Below are 15996 nucleotides of genomic sequence, written 5' to 3' on the forward strand. Positions count from 1 at the left end.
GCTTATCTTATAAGCTAAACAAAAATGAGGCAATTATCAATACATATCGACACAAAATCAACTCATTTTAATAATATAATTTATTTAATTTCTACTATGTTTTCTTGGCCAGTTATGTTTAATCAGATGTTACAATGGAAATATGTTTAAAATATAGAGTGGACCTTTGCTTTCAAGTTAATTTAATGCATTTTTCAGACGGGTTTGATTTTATCTACAAATAATAAAAGTGACCTTCTTTAATGTAATTATGTTGTGCTATTATGTGTATTTAGATTCTTAGAAATGCAACATGTTTGCTCATATTTTGTTTTATTTGTTTTAAATTGAATCAAGCGTTTGATTTGTCTGATCAACTTTTATTCTTATTTAATTTTATTACAATTTATAGGTTTATTCTTCCTTACTTAGATTCTCAAAATTTGAGACAGATAATGAAAAATAAACAGAAGTTGGGAGTAACTTTTACTGAGTAACCTTTTGGGAAAACAAATCTATCAGGAGAAGTTTTTATTTGGGTTATATTATTTTGAACTGTTGCTGCTCTTAAAAATAAAGTAAAATTCATTTTAGTCTTTAAAATACAAGAATTTATACGTAGTGGTATAGACAATGATCATAGTTGATCATTGTCTCAATGATCACCTATGTAATCTTTTTATTAAACTTTTTAATTCTTACCTGAATAATGTCTTGGATGGCAACTTTTACTTTTACTTTTACTTAGGTAAAGATTTGTTGAAGTAGAGCCACTCTTTTGCTGTATGATACAATTGGGCTCCAAAATGAGATATATGAAAACTTAACTCTAAAACAAGACTTATTTTTTCCACGCCTGTCAAAACAAAGATTATTCAAATTGTTGCGGTAAAATTTTACTGTAATATAATTGAATTACTTGTACTTTTCCGTCATTTCATTGATTTTATTTTATAACTTAATTACATTTTTATTATTTGAATTTTGCTCAAATTTGTTTTGTTTTATTCTTCATCCAAACTAAAGTCAGCGGCTGCGCCACTTCCGTATATGACGTACTTCCTTCCTGCTGAACGACGGAAAAAGAGAGGGGGGTCTCTGCGGAAAAAAGGCTTTAGATTGAAAAACGAAACTGTTTTTAGTCATTTAATAATTAGAATATTGATGTAAAATCATACTGTTTTAATCAAATTGACATTGATAGTAAATAGAAGTAAAACTGGACTTTTAAGTGAAAATGAGAGCGCTCGGTCTCCCCCGTCTTCCCGACATGGTTCCTTCCTTCCCCGTTCGAAACAGAAGCGCGAGGACGTTACTGCCGGGGAGATTGTTGATGTTTCCCGAAGACAGAAAAAAATAACCCAGGTACTCAGAAACAAGCAAACAAAGATTTACTGTGACACGGAAACACATAAAATATAGTCCTTATTAACTACACTCCTCGTTTCTTCTTATGTTGTGAAAATGTAGGGTAATCCACAAATTCTTGTTAGCAGCTTGAGGGATCAAAGATGGACGCTCGTTGAAACGAGTAGCAGAATTTGGTTGTTAAATCGTTTATAACTGGCGGTTTTTCCTCCTTCAGGATGGACATAGCGACGTTTAAAGTCTCTGCTGGTGGCCATCCAGCAGTACAGAGACAGCAGGACCGTTCAGCACACTGCGCAGCTGCAGAAACAGGTGGAGGTGAGCGCTCAGGGGGATTGTTTTGGACTGTCACACACACACAGACACACACACGTTTGATAGCTTTATAGTTCTGGAGTTGTACTCTAAATGGTGTTCTCCAATTACAGTAACACTTCGACATATTTTAGAAGCTACTGAAGCAAGAGTAAAAAGTATTTGATAAAAAGTTTATTCAAGCACTGCAGCTGATATAATTATCAATCATTTAATATTTGCAAATTACATCACAAATACCAAAATATAAAATTATGTTAAATTTTTGGTATTTTAAGAACCAAAATGACAATAATTTATTTAATTAGCAAAATATTAAATCAGGGAAAACAAAATTATTCAGAATTTTGGGTTAAAACATGTTTGATTTTTATTCAGTGGAATGAAAATCCAGACATTTTACTCAAGTAGTAGTAGAGATACTTCATAATAAAATTACTCAGTAAAAAGTACAGCATAGTAAAAATATTCCTAAAAGTAAATTTTTTCAATAAAGTTACTCGAGTAAATGTATTTGAGTAACTGTAACTAATTACTATCCAACTCTGTGCAAGACTGACTGCTACAGAAGATTCTTCCTGACCACAGCCTCGCCATGAACGTTTGAGGAAACTTGGATGATACGAGTTGTGACAACATTTAATTTTTATTTAGGTTGAATAAAGTACTTTTTGGTTTGAATCAACAAACGTCTCGCTTCTTAGACAAAAATAACTGGAACTTCAGAGGAAAACTCATAAAATGTTTGTTTATGTGTTTAAATGTTATATAAAGTGGATTTTAAAGCACAAACACTGATTTTAAAACATCCGGTATTTGTCAGATAAAGAAATGTAACCATGACGCATTTAAAACCACAAACCTGACATTTGCTGAGTGATTCATCTGGTGAGCAAATGAATTGGTCAGAGGTTAAAAAGCAGTTTAGTAACCAGGTTTCCTCACTAGGTCTTTAACACACTTTTAAAGCGCATCATTATTCAGCTTCCTGTCAGCATCCCACATATTGACGGCGCTTAATGTCAAATTTAAATCGGAACTGTTTATTCATTTTCCTCTCATCAAGTCATTCACATTTAAAATAAAAGTATCTGATAGTTTTCTAGCAAACATTTGGAGGTTTTCAGTCCAAACTTGTGTTTGTAGCTTTACAGTAGAGATTGTACTGACAGGGAAGTTTAGTCTGACACTAATGACTAGAGCAGAAAAACAACTACATAATCAGATTCATTTCATTTGTTTTATTGCATTCTCTGCACTAAATAATAAATATGAAATACTTCAAGTAACATAACTAAAGAAAATCATGAATCAGGAGCAGAAAGAAATATGAACTTATAATATTTTCCCCATATTCACATAAACATAAAATTCAGCTTAGAAGACTATTTCAGACACACAACAGATGAACAGCAAAACATCAGCTTAATCAACGCCATATCGCTTCATCCTAATCATTTTATCTCATTGTCAAGGTTATTCAGACATTGACATCTTTAATTTGAACACATCTTTCATCATTGCTGCTCTGGATCAATTAAAAAAATCTCTACTTGGGATGAACCAGATGAACCAGTTCCAGCTGTTATTTTAAAGGTTATTATAGTTTTTAATATTTCTGTCCTGCTGGTTATTTTGTATTACTAGAGGGCAGCTTTTTGCTTGTTTCCTTTGAGCTCCAGGTTTTCAAATGGACTTGATCTTCAGCTCAGCTCAGTTTCAAATCAGGAGTTTGTTTGTGTTGTTATAAACAGATCATTTCACCATGTTGGTTTTAAAAGGCCTGACAGAAAGTTTTCTGTCAGGTCTGAAAACCTTCAGGCCTGACAGGTTGTGATTTCTGTGATGCTGGTTTTGTTTCAGGAGCTTTCCGCCCTGAAGTGTGACGGCCTGCTGTCCTCGGGTCAGTTTTTACCCACAGAGTGTGTGAGTGGACTGGTGGAGCTGGCAGGAAACCCGAGCACCAGCCCGGTTCTGACCAGCGGCATCATCTCCCTGCTGGCCCAGCTGGGTGAGTTCTGCCGCGGTCGGGTCGGTTCGGGTCGGATTCCTGCCCTCTTTCTGCATCGCTGCGTTTTATTCTCCTCTCTCAGGGAACGATGACGCCAGTCGGGAAGTTCTTCACAGCAGCTACAACCTGACCAGCACGCTGGCTGCTGTCATCCATCACTATGGCAACACACCTGGGGATCCTCTGGTGCTGCAGGTAGAGACAAACAGCAGCAACATGGAGAACTTTTAAAATACATTTCTTCTGATAGTATTAACATACGAACGAGGAAATTACTTGATTTAGTTTTTATTTTCACTCATATTTTGGTTTTTACACCTTTAGATTTCATCATAAAGCAGGTTTAGCGTAAACTGAACTTATTCTCTTTGCAAATCAAGATGGGCTCTCAGTCAGTTCTGCAGAAGCCAGGTGTTAAAGTGGTGATTTCTTATGTTTCACCTGTTCTACTTCTTTAAATTAGCATGTTAGCACGTTGAGCTCTGCTCTGCAGTCAAACTGCAGAGGCAAAGAGACGCGTGTCAGCCGGGCCCGCACTTTGACCCGAACACTTCACCAAAATGATCTGAAATATTCCAAACCTGTTAAGTTCACGTGCATCAAGTTCTGATTTTATTTATTGTGTTTATTTAAAGGCAGAGTCAGAGTGTCTCTGTTCTGCTGTCCCTCTCCATATGTTGTGATTTTAATGATTTGAATTTTGTGTCTCAGTGTCTCCAGGTGCTGCAGAAACTGACCTACAACACTCGCACCTTCCAGTTCTCAAACTACATCCGCGAGCTCATCAGTTTTCTCCTGACCAACATGTAAGAGCCGTAATCTGATCATGAAACATGAGCAATAATCTGCCAATCTCATCATCACCGTTTCCCCTCAGCCAGTCGCAGAACGAGGACGTGGTCATGCCGTGCCTCGGCCTGCTGGCCAATCTGTGCCGGGACAACCCGACAGTGCAGAGCCACATCAAGTCCATGGTGAGCTTTCAGCGCCGCTCAGGTTTCCGGACTAAAAATATCAGAAAACTGAGAACTGCTGGCGTAGAACTTCACACCACAGATTAAAAGGTGTAGATTTAATTGTCAAAATTGAAATATTTTTAGATTTAACACCTGATTCTGCTTCTTGAAAGTTCCTCTTTTTCTGTTGTGTCAGACCACAGAATATTTTATCAACAGTATTCTGGGAACTTTGAGTCATTTGGGTCAGCAGTGGTTCTGACCTTTGAACACGACCACGATAAAATGTTTTTATTTAACCACTTAACTGCACACAAAGGCCTTTCACAATCACACTTTTTTCTGGACAATACATTGTCTTTGAAGTTATTGCGATAAACAATAATATTGCTGTTCTGAGACCATTTTCAACTGATATAATTGGTAAAATGATGCAAAAAGACATTCTAAAAGATTAATAACTTTACTTTCTGACAAACATTTGTCACTGGAACTGGAAGACATTTTAAATATCCAAAAATAAATAAACAAAACAACAGAAACAGCAAATAAAATGAAATCTCTGGAAACGAAATGATCTTTTAACAAAATGTTTAGTTGAGGCCAAAACAGAAAAGTTTTATCATCCAGTTTTTGGTTGAAAGAGAAAATCAACAAATTGTGCAGATGATAAATGATGCAGCTCTAATAGTTCATAAGACTTAACAGGAACAGAGAAAACTGAACTGATCGACACTTAAACAGACGATAAAGATTCAAGACGCATCAATCCGATAATATCTGCATCGACCCTGAAAACAATTTGGTGACGATATTAGAGCATCAAACTTTATTATTTATCTTACATTATATATTTTATTCCTGGTTTCACTTTCTGAAGCATGAGAGAAGTTTGTTGAAGTTTATTACATGTTTGACCAACGTAATCAACCTGTTTGTTTCTTTATTATTCATTTTATATGGGCTGTTTTATTCCTAATTGTTCTGACTGAACAAATTCAATTTGTTTTGCATATTTCAGTGAACTTGTGAAGCTACTGCTGTGTCTAAATGTTCTGCATAGCTGCAGAGTCATCAAATAAAAGTATTTCCTCCTGTGTGTAAAACCTGCATTTTTGACACTTTTTTTCCCCGCGAAGGAGAACGTGAGGCAGCTGTACCGAACTCTGATCAACTTCCTGGCTCACAACAGCCTGACGGTGGTGATCTTCACGCTGTCCATCCTGGCCAGCCTGACTCTGAATGAGAAGGTTGGCGAGAAGGTCAGCAGAAACCTTTCTGATTTTTGCTCATTTTAAGGTATTTTTGGATCCTTTATGTTTTGTTTATGCTAAATGGTGCAGCTGTAACTTGTTTCTGGTTAAATGCTGTTCCGTCTGAAAGTGTGGAAATCGCCCCTCTGTCTTTTTAGTTCTGCTTCCTCTTTTTGTTTCTTGTCTGCGTCATAAAAAGCTTCTGGTTGTTCACACCTTTTTTATCTGCAGCTTTTTGAGGCAAAGAACATCCATCAGACTTTCCAGCTGGTGTTCAACATCATCGTGAACGGCAGCGGCACGCTGACCAGGAAGTACGCCGTCGACCTCCTGATCGACCTGCTGAAGAGCCCCAAAGTAGTCGATTACCTGAGCAGGTGGAGTTGATCTCTTCACGCCCAGACGCTCCACCTCCACTCTGTCTGACCACGCCTCTCTGTCTGACCACGCCTCTCTGCTTCCAGGTATCAGCACTTCTCAGCCTGCGTTTCTCAGGTTCTGGGGCTGCTGCACCTGAAAGACGCCGACTCTGCAGCCACGGTGAGACGGACAGACACCCTGAGTCCAGAAAGCCTCAATTAATCAATCAATTTATTTAAATAGCACATTTCAACAACAATTTATTTCAGTTTACGTCAGAAAAAAAATGCAAATTCATAGAAGTCACAGTTTCATTCATTATGTTTCAAAAGCAACTTGATTTAAAGGCACTCAGTGATTCAACAGTTTTACAGTTTTCTGGAAATTTGTTCCAGAAAACTGCTTCAGGAAGAGCAGAAGCTTCTTAAAGAGACAGAGGCCCAACTTTCACAATTTTTATAATGACTTACGTTAAAATATTTACTTGATTGTGCTATAAAACGGCTCCATGTGTCTGGAAAACATGATGCAGCCCCTGTAACGCAGCCTGTGTGTCGCTGCAGGGTGCAGCTCCTCCTGTCCATGTGCAGCGTCGCTGCTCTGCGCTCGCAGCTCTGCGACGTCGTCTTCCGGCCAGTCAGCGCCAAACTCAGAGCGGCCGGCCACAGACAGGCGGGCGAGGCGAACGGGGGCCGGAAAGCCGAGTGTGGGCTGGCTCTGGTGCAGTGGCTCAGCTCGCCTGTGGAGGGCGCCGAGAAATGCTCGCTGCAGACGCTGCAGCTGCTGACGGAGCTGCTGGAGGTATCAGGACTTCATTAATCTGATTTCACTCAGAGGAAACATTTCAGTTCTGATGATTATTTGTGTTTCTGATGTTAAATTACATTTTCCAGTTTCACCAGCAGAGGGCAGAGTAAGAGTAGAGATACTTCAACTTATTTATATTCAAGTAAAAGTATAAAGTAGCTGTCCAAAAAATCACTCAAGTAAAAAGTACTTAAATGATCATCAATCAATTAAGATTTAAAATTACACCATCAGATGGACCAAAACATAAAGCTAAGTGGGAAATTTGGTATTTAAGAACCAAAATGACAATAATTCATATAAGTAACAAAGAAAGTCAGGCAGCTTTTTTAAAGTGGTTTTTTGCATAGGCATCTTTTAGTCACTAACAGCCTACAGTTTGTCTGAAGCTCTTATTTTACTCCACTGCTGTCTTCCTCAGTAAATGACCTGAAATCTGAATGTTGTTGATGCACAATATAGATTTTTTTTGTCTTTATGGTGTGCATCTTTGAGTTGGCCTATCTTCTTCTGTCCTGATGGGCGTTTCTGTGCATCCAGGAGTCGCTCGCTGGGGAGAGCGTGTCTGAATCCACGCTCAGCTTCGTGGAGATGTTGCTTCCGGTCGCATTGGGGCTTCTGAAGGGCCTGGATCCTGCAAAGGGAGACGCTCACCTCAGCAAACACTGCCACCGCATCACACACGTCTGCACCCTGCTGCTCAATATCCTCACCCACAGGCCTGCATGCATGTCTCTGTTAGCGCTGTGATGCTACCTGGGGCATTTAAAGCCTTAAAATTCTGCATGTTTTAAATTAATGTCCTTTTCTGCGGAACTAAATATCTAAAGATGACAGAAAAATATTGGGTTCAACTTCACCTTGTTATCTGTTCAATAATTTATAAATGTCAGTTTTAAAATACATATTTACTAAGAAAGCTCAATATTTAGTTTACAAAATATTTAACTGGAACTCAAAAATTACTTACCAAACTAAACTTTTAGTCAGTAAGCTAAATATTGAGGCTGCAAGTTAAATTAAATATTTAATTAGCAACATAGACGTCTATTTAGCAAAGTAAATATTCAACTCCAGTCTAACGATTTAGTTTGCAAGCAGGTTCAAAACAAAATATTGAGCTCTGAGTTATTGATCTATGAAGCTTAAACAACGAACTAAAACCAACCAACCTGGAGCTAAATGGAGAGGAATGTTTCCTTCACCGGCTCCACCCCTCTGCTGCCAGGATGACACCAGATCTCTGGTGTCCTCTCAGGTGAGCGCTCAGCTCTGCGTCTCGCAGGTAGAAACTCTCCTCTCCTGTTGCCATAGCAACGGCCCCCTGACTTGCCTGCCTCCCGTCTCCGGTAGCAACTTCAGGTGAGTCAACATAAACCTTTATAGGGAGGGATTTATTATACAATTACATTATTTTCTAATCACTGCGTCAGTTGGCGAATTAAAGCTGTAAATAATTTAAATTGATCCGTTGTGGAATATTGATCCGTTGTGGAATATTGATCCGTTGTGGAATATTGATCCGTTGTGGAGCAGAAATTGTGACGTTGTGGTTTTCCTTCCAGCCAGTTGTGTGCAGAAGCTCTGCTGAAGGTTCTGGAGCTGATGAGCCGCCTGAGGCAGCAGGTGAAGGACATGGAGACGAGCTTCTACAGGATGCTGCAGGTGAACTACGATTCCCATCAGCCCCCGGCACTTCCTGGTTAAATCTTCAGCGTCTCTCATTAAACCCTGCAGGACCAGAGGACGGTGACCCCCCTGTCTCTGGCTCTGACCTCACACCACAGGGAGCGCGTGCAGACCGGACTCGCCCTGCTGCTGGAAGCCACGCCCCTTCCAGACTTCCCAGCACTGCTGTGAGCAGACCAGTCACAATAATTCACTTTACTGGACGATCGGTTGTTCCAGAAGTTATTGCAATAATCAATGATATTTGTGACGACAAGAACACATTTCCAAAGATCAGGAATCTTTAAATGCTGGAACTGAAAGATGTTTAAATACACGCAAACAAAACAAACAATAAACAAAATGAATTATAAAGTTTCTCCAAGCAAAGTTGTCCTTCAAAAAATGTTTAGTTGAGACCAAAACACCAGACTAAAAATTTTTATCGTCTAGTTTTTAGAAGAGCGAAAATAATAAATCAAACAAATGGAAATTATTGCGTTCACTTTAATTTATAATTCGATGAATTGATCTGTTGCTTATTTTGACAGTGTGCGTGTGATTAATAAGAAACATGATGACAATAACGCCTGTTTGGTATAAACAGTGAAACCTCAGATTTCTTATTTACCAGGTTTGATTTTAATCAGTTCTTATTTTTAGAAAAGAAATGACAGAAAATGTTCCCTGCCGTCCGGCTTCCTGTCCTGCTGCTGACTGAGTCTGTGTTTGTCCTGCCAGCCTGGGGGAAAGCATCGCCGCCAACAACGCATACCGCCAGAGGGAGGCGGAGCTGTCGGCGAAGCGCCTCACCGTGCAGGAAGTCCCGCCTCCCCGCATGAACACCAGCGTGATGGACGCCTCCAGCGGCAACAAGAGCGTGAGCAATCTGGTGGAGAAGCTGCAGACCGGCATGGAGGTAAAAACTCTGGAGCCGTTTGCACAGCAAAGACCTTTTATCTGCTTGGGATTTTATGTGACAAAATGGAGGAAAATGTTCTGATTTTCATGTTTTAAAAATAAAATCATGAACAGTGCAGTGCAGACTTTTGCTCGGCTGTCGGAGTTGCATCTGATTCTGCAGGTGCTTTCTGGTTTCTCTTCCAGCTTCGGAGGGAATCGGTTTCTCTGGGTTTTATTTAGGGGTATTAGAGTGAAGGGGAGAGCAAATGCAAGGCGCAGCTCAAATCTGTCAAAAACATTAATGTCCAAGTTTCTTTTTAAAAATGGGATAAAATGAATTAATTATGAAAATTTGGACCGATATCCGACATCAATATTCCTTTAGTTTAGTTTAGTTTCTAGAGTAAATATCTTAGTACAGTTGAAATAAGACAACTAACATACAAGCAACCATTCAGTTACAGGTAGTTTGAAGTCAAATATTTCTAAAGCTGCTAAACTTCTTGTGATTAGTGAATTATTTCACTTCAGTTACTCAGGATAATCTGCCATTGGAGCTGGCACGTTTTCATCAATATTAAGGAATTACTGACTTAACACAAGCTGTTATTTCTTGCTGAAAAGTTACTTTCAAGTCAGTTTTATCATATTTCAAGGTGTTTGCTACACCAAAAATACTTGGTAAGATTTTGTGTTTTTGCAGTGTACAATTTATTTGCTGTGATTTTATTCTATTTTGCAGCTGCAGGAACTGACGAAAGACTCACCTCTGTCTGAGATCATCGATGTTTATGAGCAGAAACTGGCTGGGTTTGCTGTAAGTTTAACAAAACATCAGAATTTATGGTAAAATATCCGATCAGCTGCTTTAAATCTCCTTTTCAGTTCATCTTCCAGCTGATCTCCTGCTGTTTGTTTGTTTCAGTCCAAGGAGAGCCGCCTGCAGGACCTGCTGGAGGCCAAAGCTCTGGCTCTCTCTCAGGCCGACCGGCTGATCGCTCAGTACCGACTGCAGAGAGCTCAAGCTGAGGCCGAGGTAAACTAAATCATTCTGATTCATATCGAACATCCAGGTGAACTAAATCATTCTGATTCATAACAAACATCCAGGTAAACTAAATCATTCTGATTCATATCGAACATCCAGGTGAACTAAATCATTCTGATTCATATCGAACATCCAGGTGAACTAAATCATTCTGATTCATAAAAAACATCCAGGTAAACTAAATCATTCTGATTCATAACGAACATCCAGGTAAACTAAATCATTCTGATTCATAACAAACATCCAGGTAAACTAAATCATTCTGATTCATAACGAACATCCAGGTGAACTAAATCATTCTGATTCATAACGAACATCCAGGTAAACTAAATCATTCTGATTCATATCGAACATCCAGGTGAACTAAATCATTCTGATTCATAACGAACATCCAGGTAAACTAAATCATTCTGATTCATAACAAACATCCAGGTAAACTAAATCATTCTGATTCATAACGAACATCCAGGTGAACTAAATCATTCTGATTCATAACAAACATCCAGGTGAACTAAATCATTCTGATTCATAACGAACATCCAGGTGAACTAAATCATTCTGATTCATATGGAACATCCAGGTAAACTAAATCATTGTGATTCATAACAAACATCCAGGTAAACTAAATCATTCTGATTCATAACGAACATCCAGGTGAACTAAATCATTCTGATTCATATCGAACATCCAGGTGAACTAAATCATTCTGATTCATAACAAACATCCAGGTGAACTAAATCATTCTGATTCATAACGAACATCCAGGTGAACTAAATCATTCTGATTCATATGGAACATCCAGGTAAACTAAATCATTGTGATTCATAACAAACATCCAGGTAAACTAAATCATTCTGATTCATAACGAACATCCAGGTGAACTAAATCATTCTGATTCATATCGAACATCCAGGTAAACTAAATCATTCTGATTCATAACGAACATCCAGGTGAACTAAATCATTGTGATTCATAACAAACATCCAGGTGAACTAAATCATTCTGATTATGAACATCAGTGAAGAGAAACACCTCAGATTCTCCACATAACAAAATAATCTGTAACTCTTTAACTCAGCTTCTCACACAAATACAGGAAATGATGATTCTTGGGATCTAGTTGAGATATTGAGCCTTTATGTTTTTGAGTTAGAAAATAAATAAATGCTTCACAGTTTGAAAACCTGCTGAGTCATCAAACTGATCCGTTTTAGACAATATGAACTCCAGCTGGTTCTGTTTGATAACCCATCAATGATTTACAGCAATAACTTGAGTTATTTACCTAGGGATTTAACTTTTCAGTAAAATACTTACCAATAAAGTAAACATTTAGTTATCAAGTGTAATACAGAGCTCCAAACTAAATAGTTAGTTTAGAAAGTAAATATTTATCTAGTTAGAATGCTAAATATTTAGCTTGGGAACCACAAATTTAATTAACAGCTACATATTTAGTTTGTCATGTTAATGTTTAGCTGTTACCAAACATGAACTAATTAGCTAGTTATTAGCCAATTATTTTTCTTCAAACTAAGGATATAATTAGCAAATTAATATGTTGTTGGTAAGTAAAATATTTAGCTTGAAATTAAATTTTTGTGTACAAACTCAATATTTAGCTTCAAACTACATATTTGGTGAGCAAACTAAATATTTATCTTTCTAAATAATTATTAAGTTTTAAACAATGACATTTATAAATGAATTAATAAGATGGTGAAAATATAAACTCTCCTCCTATAACAGACTAAAATTATTTTACGAGCGTTATAAACGTCGTCTCGTCGGTTGAACCTTGAAATCCTCCAGATCTGCCGTTTCTCTCCCGCTGGTTTCCCTCCTGCAGGCGCGGAAGCTGGCCTGCCTGCTGAAGGACGCGGAGCGCCGGCGGGAGGATCTGCAGGGCGAGCTGGGGAACCAGGTTCTGGAGGTGGAGCGCTCCAGAGCCGACATGGAGGAGCTGCTGCAGCACAACGCTCGGCTGCAGAGGGACTCTGAGGAGCACCAGACTCTGAAAGGAGCTTACAATGCTCTGCTCAACAGGTCAGAGGCAAAAACAAAACCTGGTTTCTAATGCAAATATGCTACTGTACTTTAAGACAAAACTAACTTGTAGTCTGAGTTGGGTTGAAACTAGTTTCATTTGCTTGAATAACTTTTCACTTTTGCTGGAGTAATTTCATTGTAAAATATTTCTTCTTGAGTAAAATTTCTGGATTGAATGAAACACAAACAACCAAAAATTCACCAGTTACAGACTCACAGCTGCAGGTTTTGTAAAAGTTTTAATTAAAGAAACTGATTTGGAAAAATGATCTGTTATTTTTGTGTCAGTGGTATAAATTATTGTGATTTTGATTCTTTAAAATACCAAAATTTCCACTTAGCTTGATATTTTGGTTAATCTGATGATGTAATTTTGAATATTAATGATTGATAATTTGATCTGTTACTTTTTACCAAATACTCTTTTACTCTAATTTAGTCATTTTTTTTTGTACAGATATTTTTTGGATGCTCTGCTAATCACCAGCTTTCAGCCATAAACAGGAATTTGTTTAAAGTCAATAATTTATTAATATTGATGAGAAAAAACTTATTCCATTGGAAAATTATTTCACTTAAAACATGTAAAAAATGTCTTGTTATAAGTGAAATAATCTGCCAATAGATCTAATACCTTTTTTACATGAAGGTATAAAAAGTAATTGTTGACTTTAAAAAACTGTTTTGCTGAAAAGTTACTTGTAAGCTAGTTTTCTCTTATTTGCTCTAATAATTAGACCAAATCCACTTGTTAAGATTGAAAGTTTTTGCCGTATTAAATCTGCTGATTTTTTTCCTGTGATGTTTTCACCTGTGCAGGTTTAATGAAACGGAGCGTTTGTTGAAGGAGCTGCAGGCGGCCCACATTTCTCTGAGCAAACAGAGCGACACGCTGAGGAAGAACCACGAAGCTCTGCAGCTGCACAAAGACAGGCAGGAGCCGACAGCCGGAGCTTTTCAGCTGCTTTTTATTGTCTGAATTTGAACAAAGTGAAAGTTTGGTTTGGTCTCCGTTTGTTTCAGAATCACATCAGAGCTGCAGGAGAGAGAGGCGGAGGTCAAATCCCTCCAGCTGGAAGTAGAGAAGAAGAACAGCGACGTTGCAGGTCAGTTTGGCAGCGATCCGACCTCTGAGCTAAACCTGTCACCATAACACAATGTGATTAACAATAATGTTGTTTGAGACAATTTTCTCCTATTGTAACAGTAATATAGGCATGAAAATGTCAACACATTCTCAAAGGTCAATAAACTTTAAACTCTGATGAACATTCAACGACAAATCTTAAAAATGGAAGTTATTGGGCTTGTCTTTATCAATTATGCAATTCATTGATTACTGCGACAGGCTCCACTGTAGTTACTAGTTTGCAAATGTTTCTGCTGATTTGTTTTAGGTCTGCATGCAAACCTGCGGTCCAAAGAGGAGACGCTGAGGGAAAAGGACCAGGAGAGGAGAGAGCTGGAGGAGACGGTGGACGTTCTCAGGAAGGAGCTGAACAAAACGGAGCAAGCCAGGAAGGACGTTAGCATCAAGGTCAGTGGCTAGCTGTGGCTAGCTGTTAGCAGTGGGACACAACAAGCACGCTTCTTGTTTGTTTTGGGTTCATTTTCACAAATCTGCTAAAGAAGGCCTCCTAAAATGGCCGCTTCCAGTAAACCAGAGTTTCTGCACAAAATCACAAAAGTATCAGAAAGTTCATTTCTCTATACCAGTGGTGCCCAAAGTGGGTCCTCGAGGGCCGGGGCCCCGCAGGTTTTAGTTCTGTCTCTGGTGGTCAATGTTCTTCTCAGTCCAAGTCCGTTAAACCAGGGAGAGAACGAAAACATGCAGGATACCGGGCCCCCAGGACCCACTGTGGGCTCCTCTATGGGCTCCACCGTGGCCCCACGGCGGAGCCCATAGAGGCCCCACCGTGGCTCTACTGTGGCCCCACTGTGGCCCCACTATGGCCCCACTATGGCCCCACTATGGCCCCACTATGGCTTCACTGTGGCTCCACTATGGCCCCACTATGGCCCCACTATGGCTCCACTGTGGCCCCACTATGGCTCCACTGTGGCCCCACTATGGCCCCACTATGGGCTCCACTGTGGCCCCACTATGGCCCCACTATGGCCCCACTATGGCCCCACTATGGCCCCACTGTGGCCCCACTGTGGGCCCACTATGGGCTCCACTGTGGCCCACTGTGGCTCCACTGTGGCCCCACTATGGCTCCACTGTGGCCCCACTATGGCTCCACTGTGGCCCCACTATGGCCCCACTATGGCCCCACTATGGCCCCACTATGGCCCCACTATGGGCTCCACTGTGGCCCCACTATGGCTCCACTGTGGCCCCACTATGGCCCCACTATGGCCCCACTATGGCCCCACTGTGGCCCCACTATGGCTCCACTGTGGCTCCACCGTGGCCCCACTGTGGCCCCACTATGGCTCCACCGTGGCCCCACTATGGGCTCCACTGTGGCCCCACTATGGCCCCACTATGGCTCCACTGTGGCCCCACTATGGCCCCACTATGGCCCCACTATGGCCCCACTATGGCTCCACTGTGGGCTCCATTGCTCTACATTAATCAGTGGATAGAAGGAAGAATTTCCAGTAGCAGTTAGCGTTCCAACAACTCTGAAGGGTCCTCTGACTGAAGACTTTCATCCATTTGCTGGAACTTGTTAAGTACTTGAGGAGTTTGTGATTTTATTATTGGCCAAATGATAAAGGGTATTGATGCTATGCTAACGATTACAAATAGCTGATCTCTTATTATTCAATATTTGCTTCATTAAGCTGCAGTTTAAGAAACTAAACTGCAGCTTAATGATGCTCAGTCTTCCTCTGACCTTTGACCTCTGGCAGGTGTCGTCTCTGGAGCTGCAGAAGAGCCAACTGGAGAGCAAGTTAAAGCAGAAAGAAGACGAGCTGAACAAGCACTCGGCCATGATCGCCATGATCCACAGCCTGAGCAGCGGGAAGCTGAAGAGCGACGTCAACCTGTCGCTCTGACCACAGCGCCTCCACCAGGACGGGAGAGGAGCGACACTTATGAACTCAAAGCTCATTCTAAACATTAATTCACTTTAGACTCAATAAAACACATGAATTAATATCTTTTTTTCTGAACTTATACTGAACTTTTTATATGTTCTTGTTTGTTTTTATTGTTTATATTTGTATGTAAATGCAGTCAATAAATTAATGTCAAGAAAAAAATCCCTTGGATCAAATTTTCTTTCTGTATAAAAATTAAAACTTTAATTGTCTATGTGCACCGAT

General features: G+C 39.6%; 1 protein-coding gene across 1 annotated transcript; it reads left to right on the forward strand.

Moving 5' to 3' along the window:
- Positions 1-1565: 1565 nt before the first annotated feature.
- LOC129354368 (protein CIP2A homolog) lies at positions 1566-15849 on the forward strand. The gene is given in 22 exon segments (XM_055023854.1): positions 1566-1579; positions 1581-1665; positions 3526-3673; positions 3756-3868; positions 4385-4479; positions 4551-4647; positions 5769-5891; positions 6114-6259; positions 6347-6426; positions 6808-7043; positions 7590-7752; positions 8264-8411; positions 8615-8714; positions 8787-8905; positions 9459-9636; positions 10363-10437; positions 10546-10656; positions 12518-12714; positions 13537-13650; positions 13741-13823; positions 14115-14254; positions 15580-15849. Coding segments are annotated over 22 exon segments (2712 nt in total). The 3' UTR covers positions 15727-15849.
- The last annotated feature ends 147 nt before the right edge of the window (positions 15850-15996 follow it).

This window comes from Poeciliopsis prolifica, unplaced genomic scaffold (assembly GCF_027474105.1).
Source record: "Poeciliopsis prolifica strain line A6 unplaced genomic scaffold, Auburn_PproV2 SCAFFOLD109, whole genome shotgun sequence".
NCBI classification, from domain to species: Eukaryota; Metazoa; Chordata; class Actinopteri; order Cyprinodontiformes; family Poeciliidae; genus Poeciliopsis; species Poeciliopsis prolifica.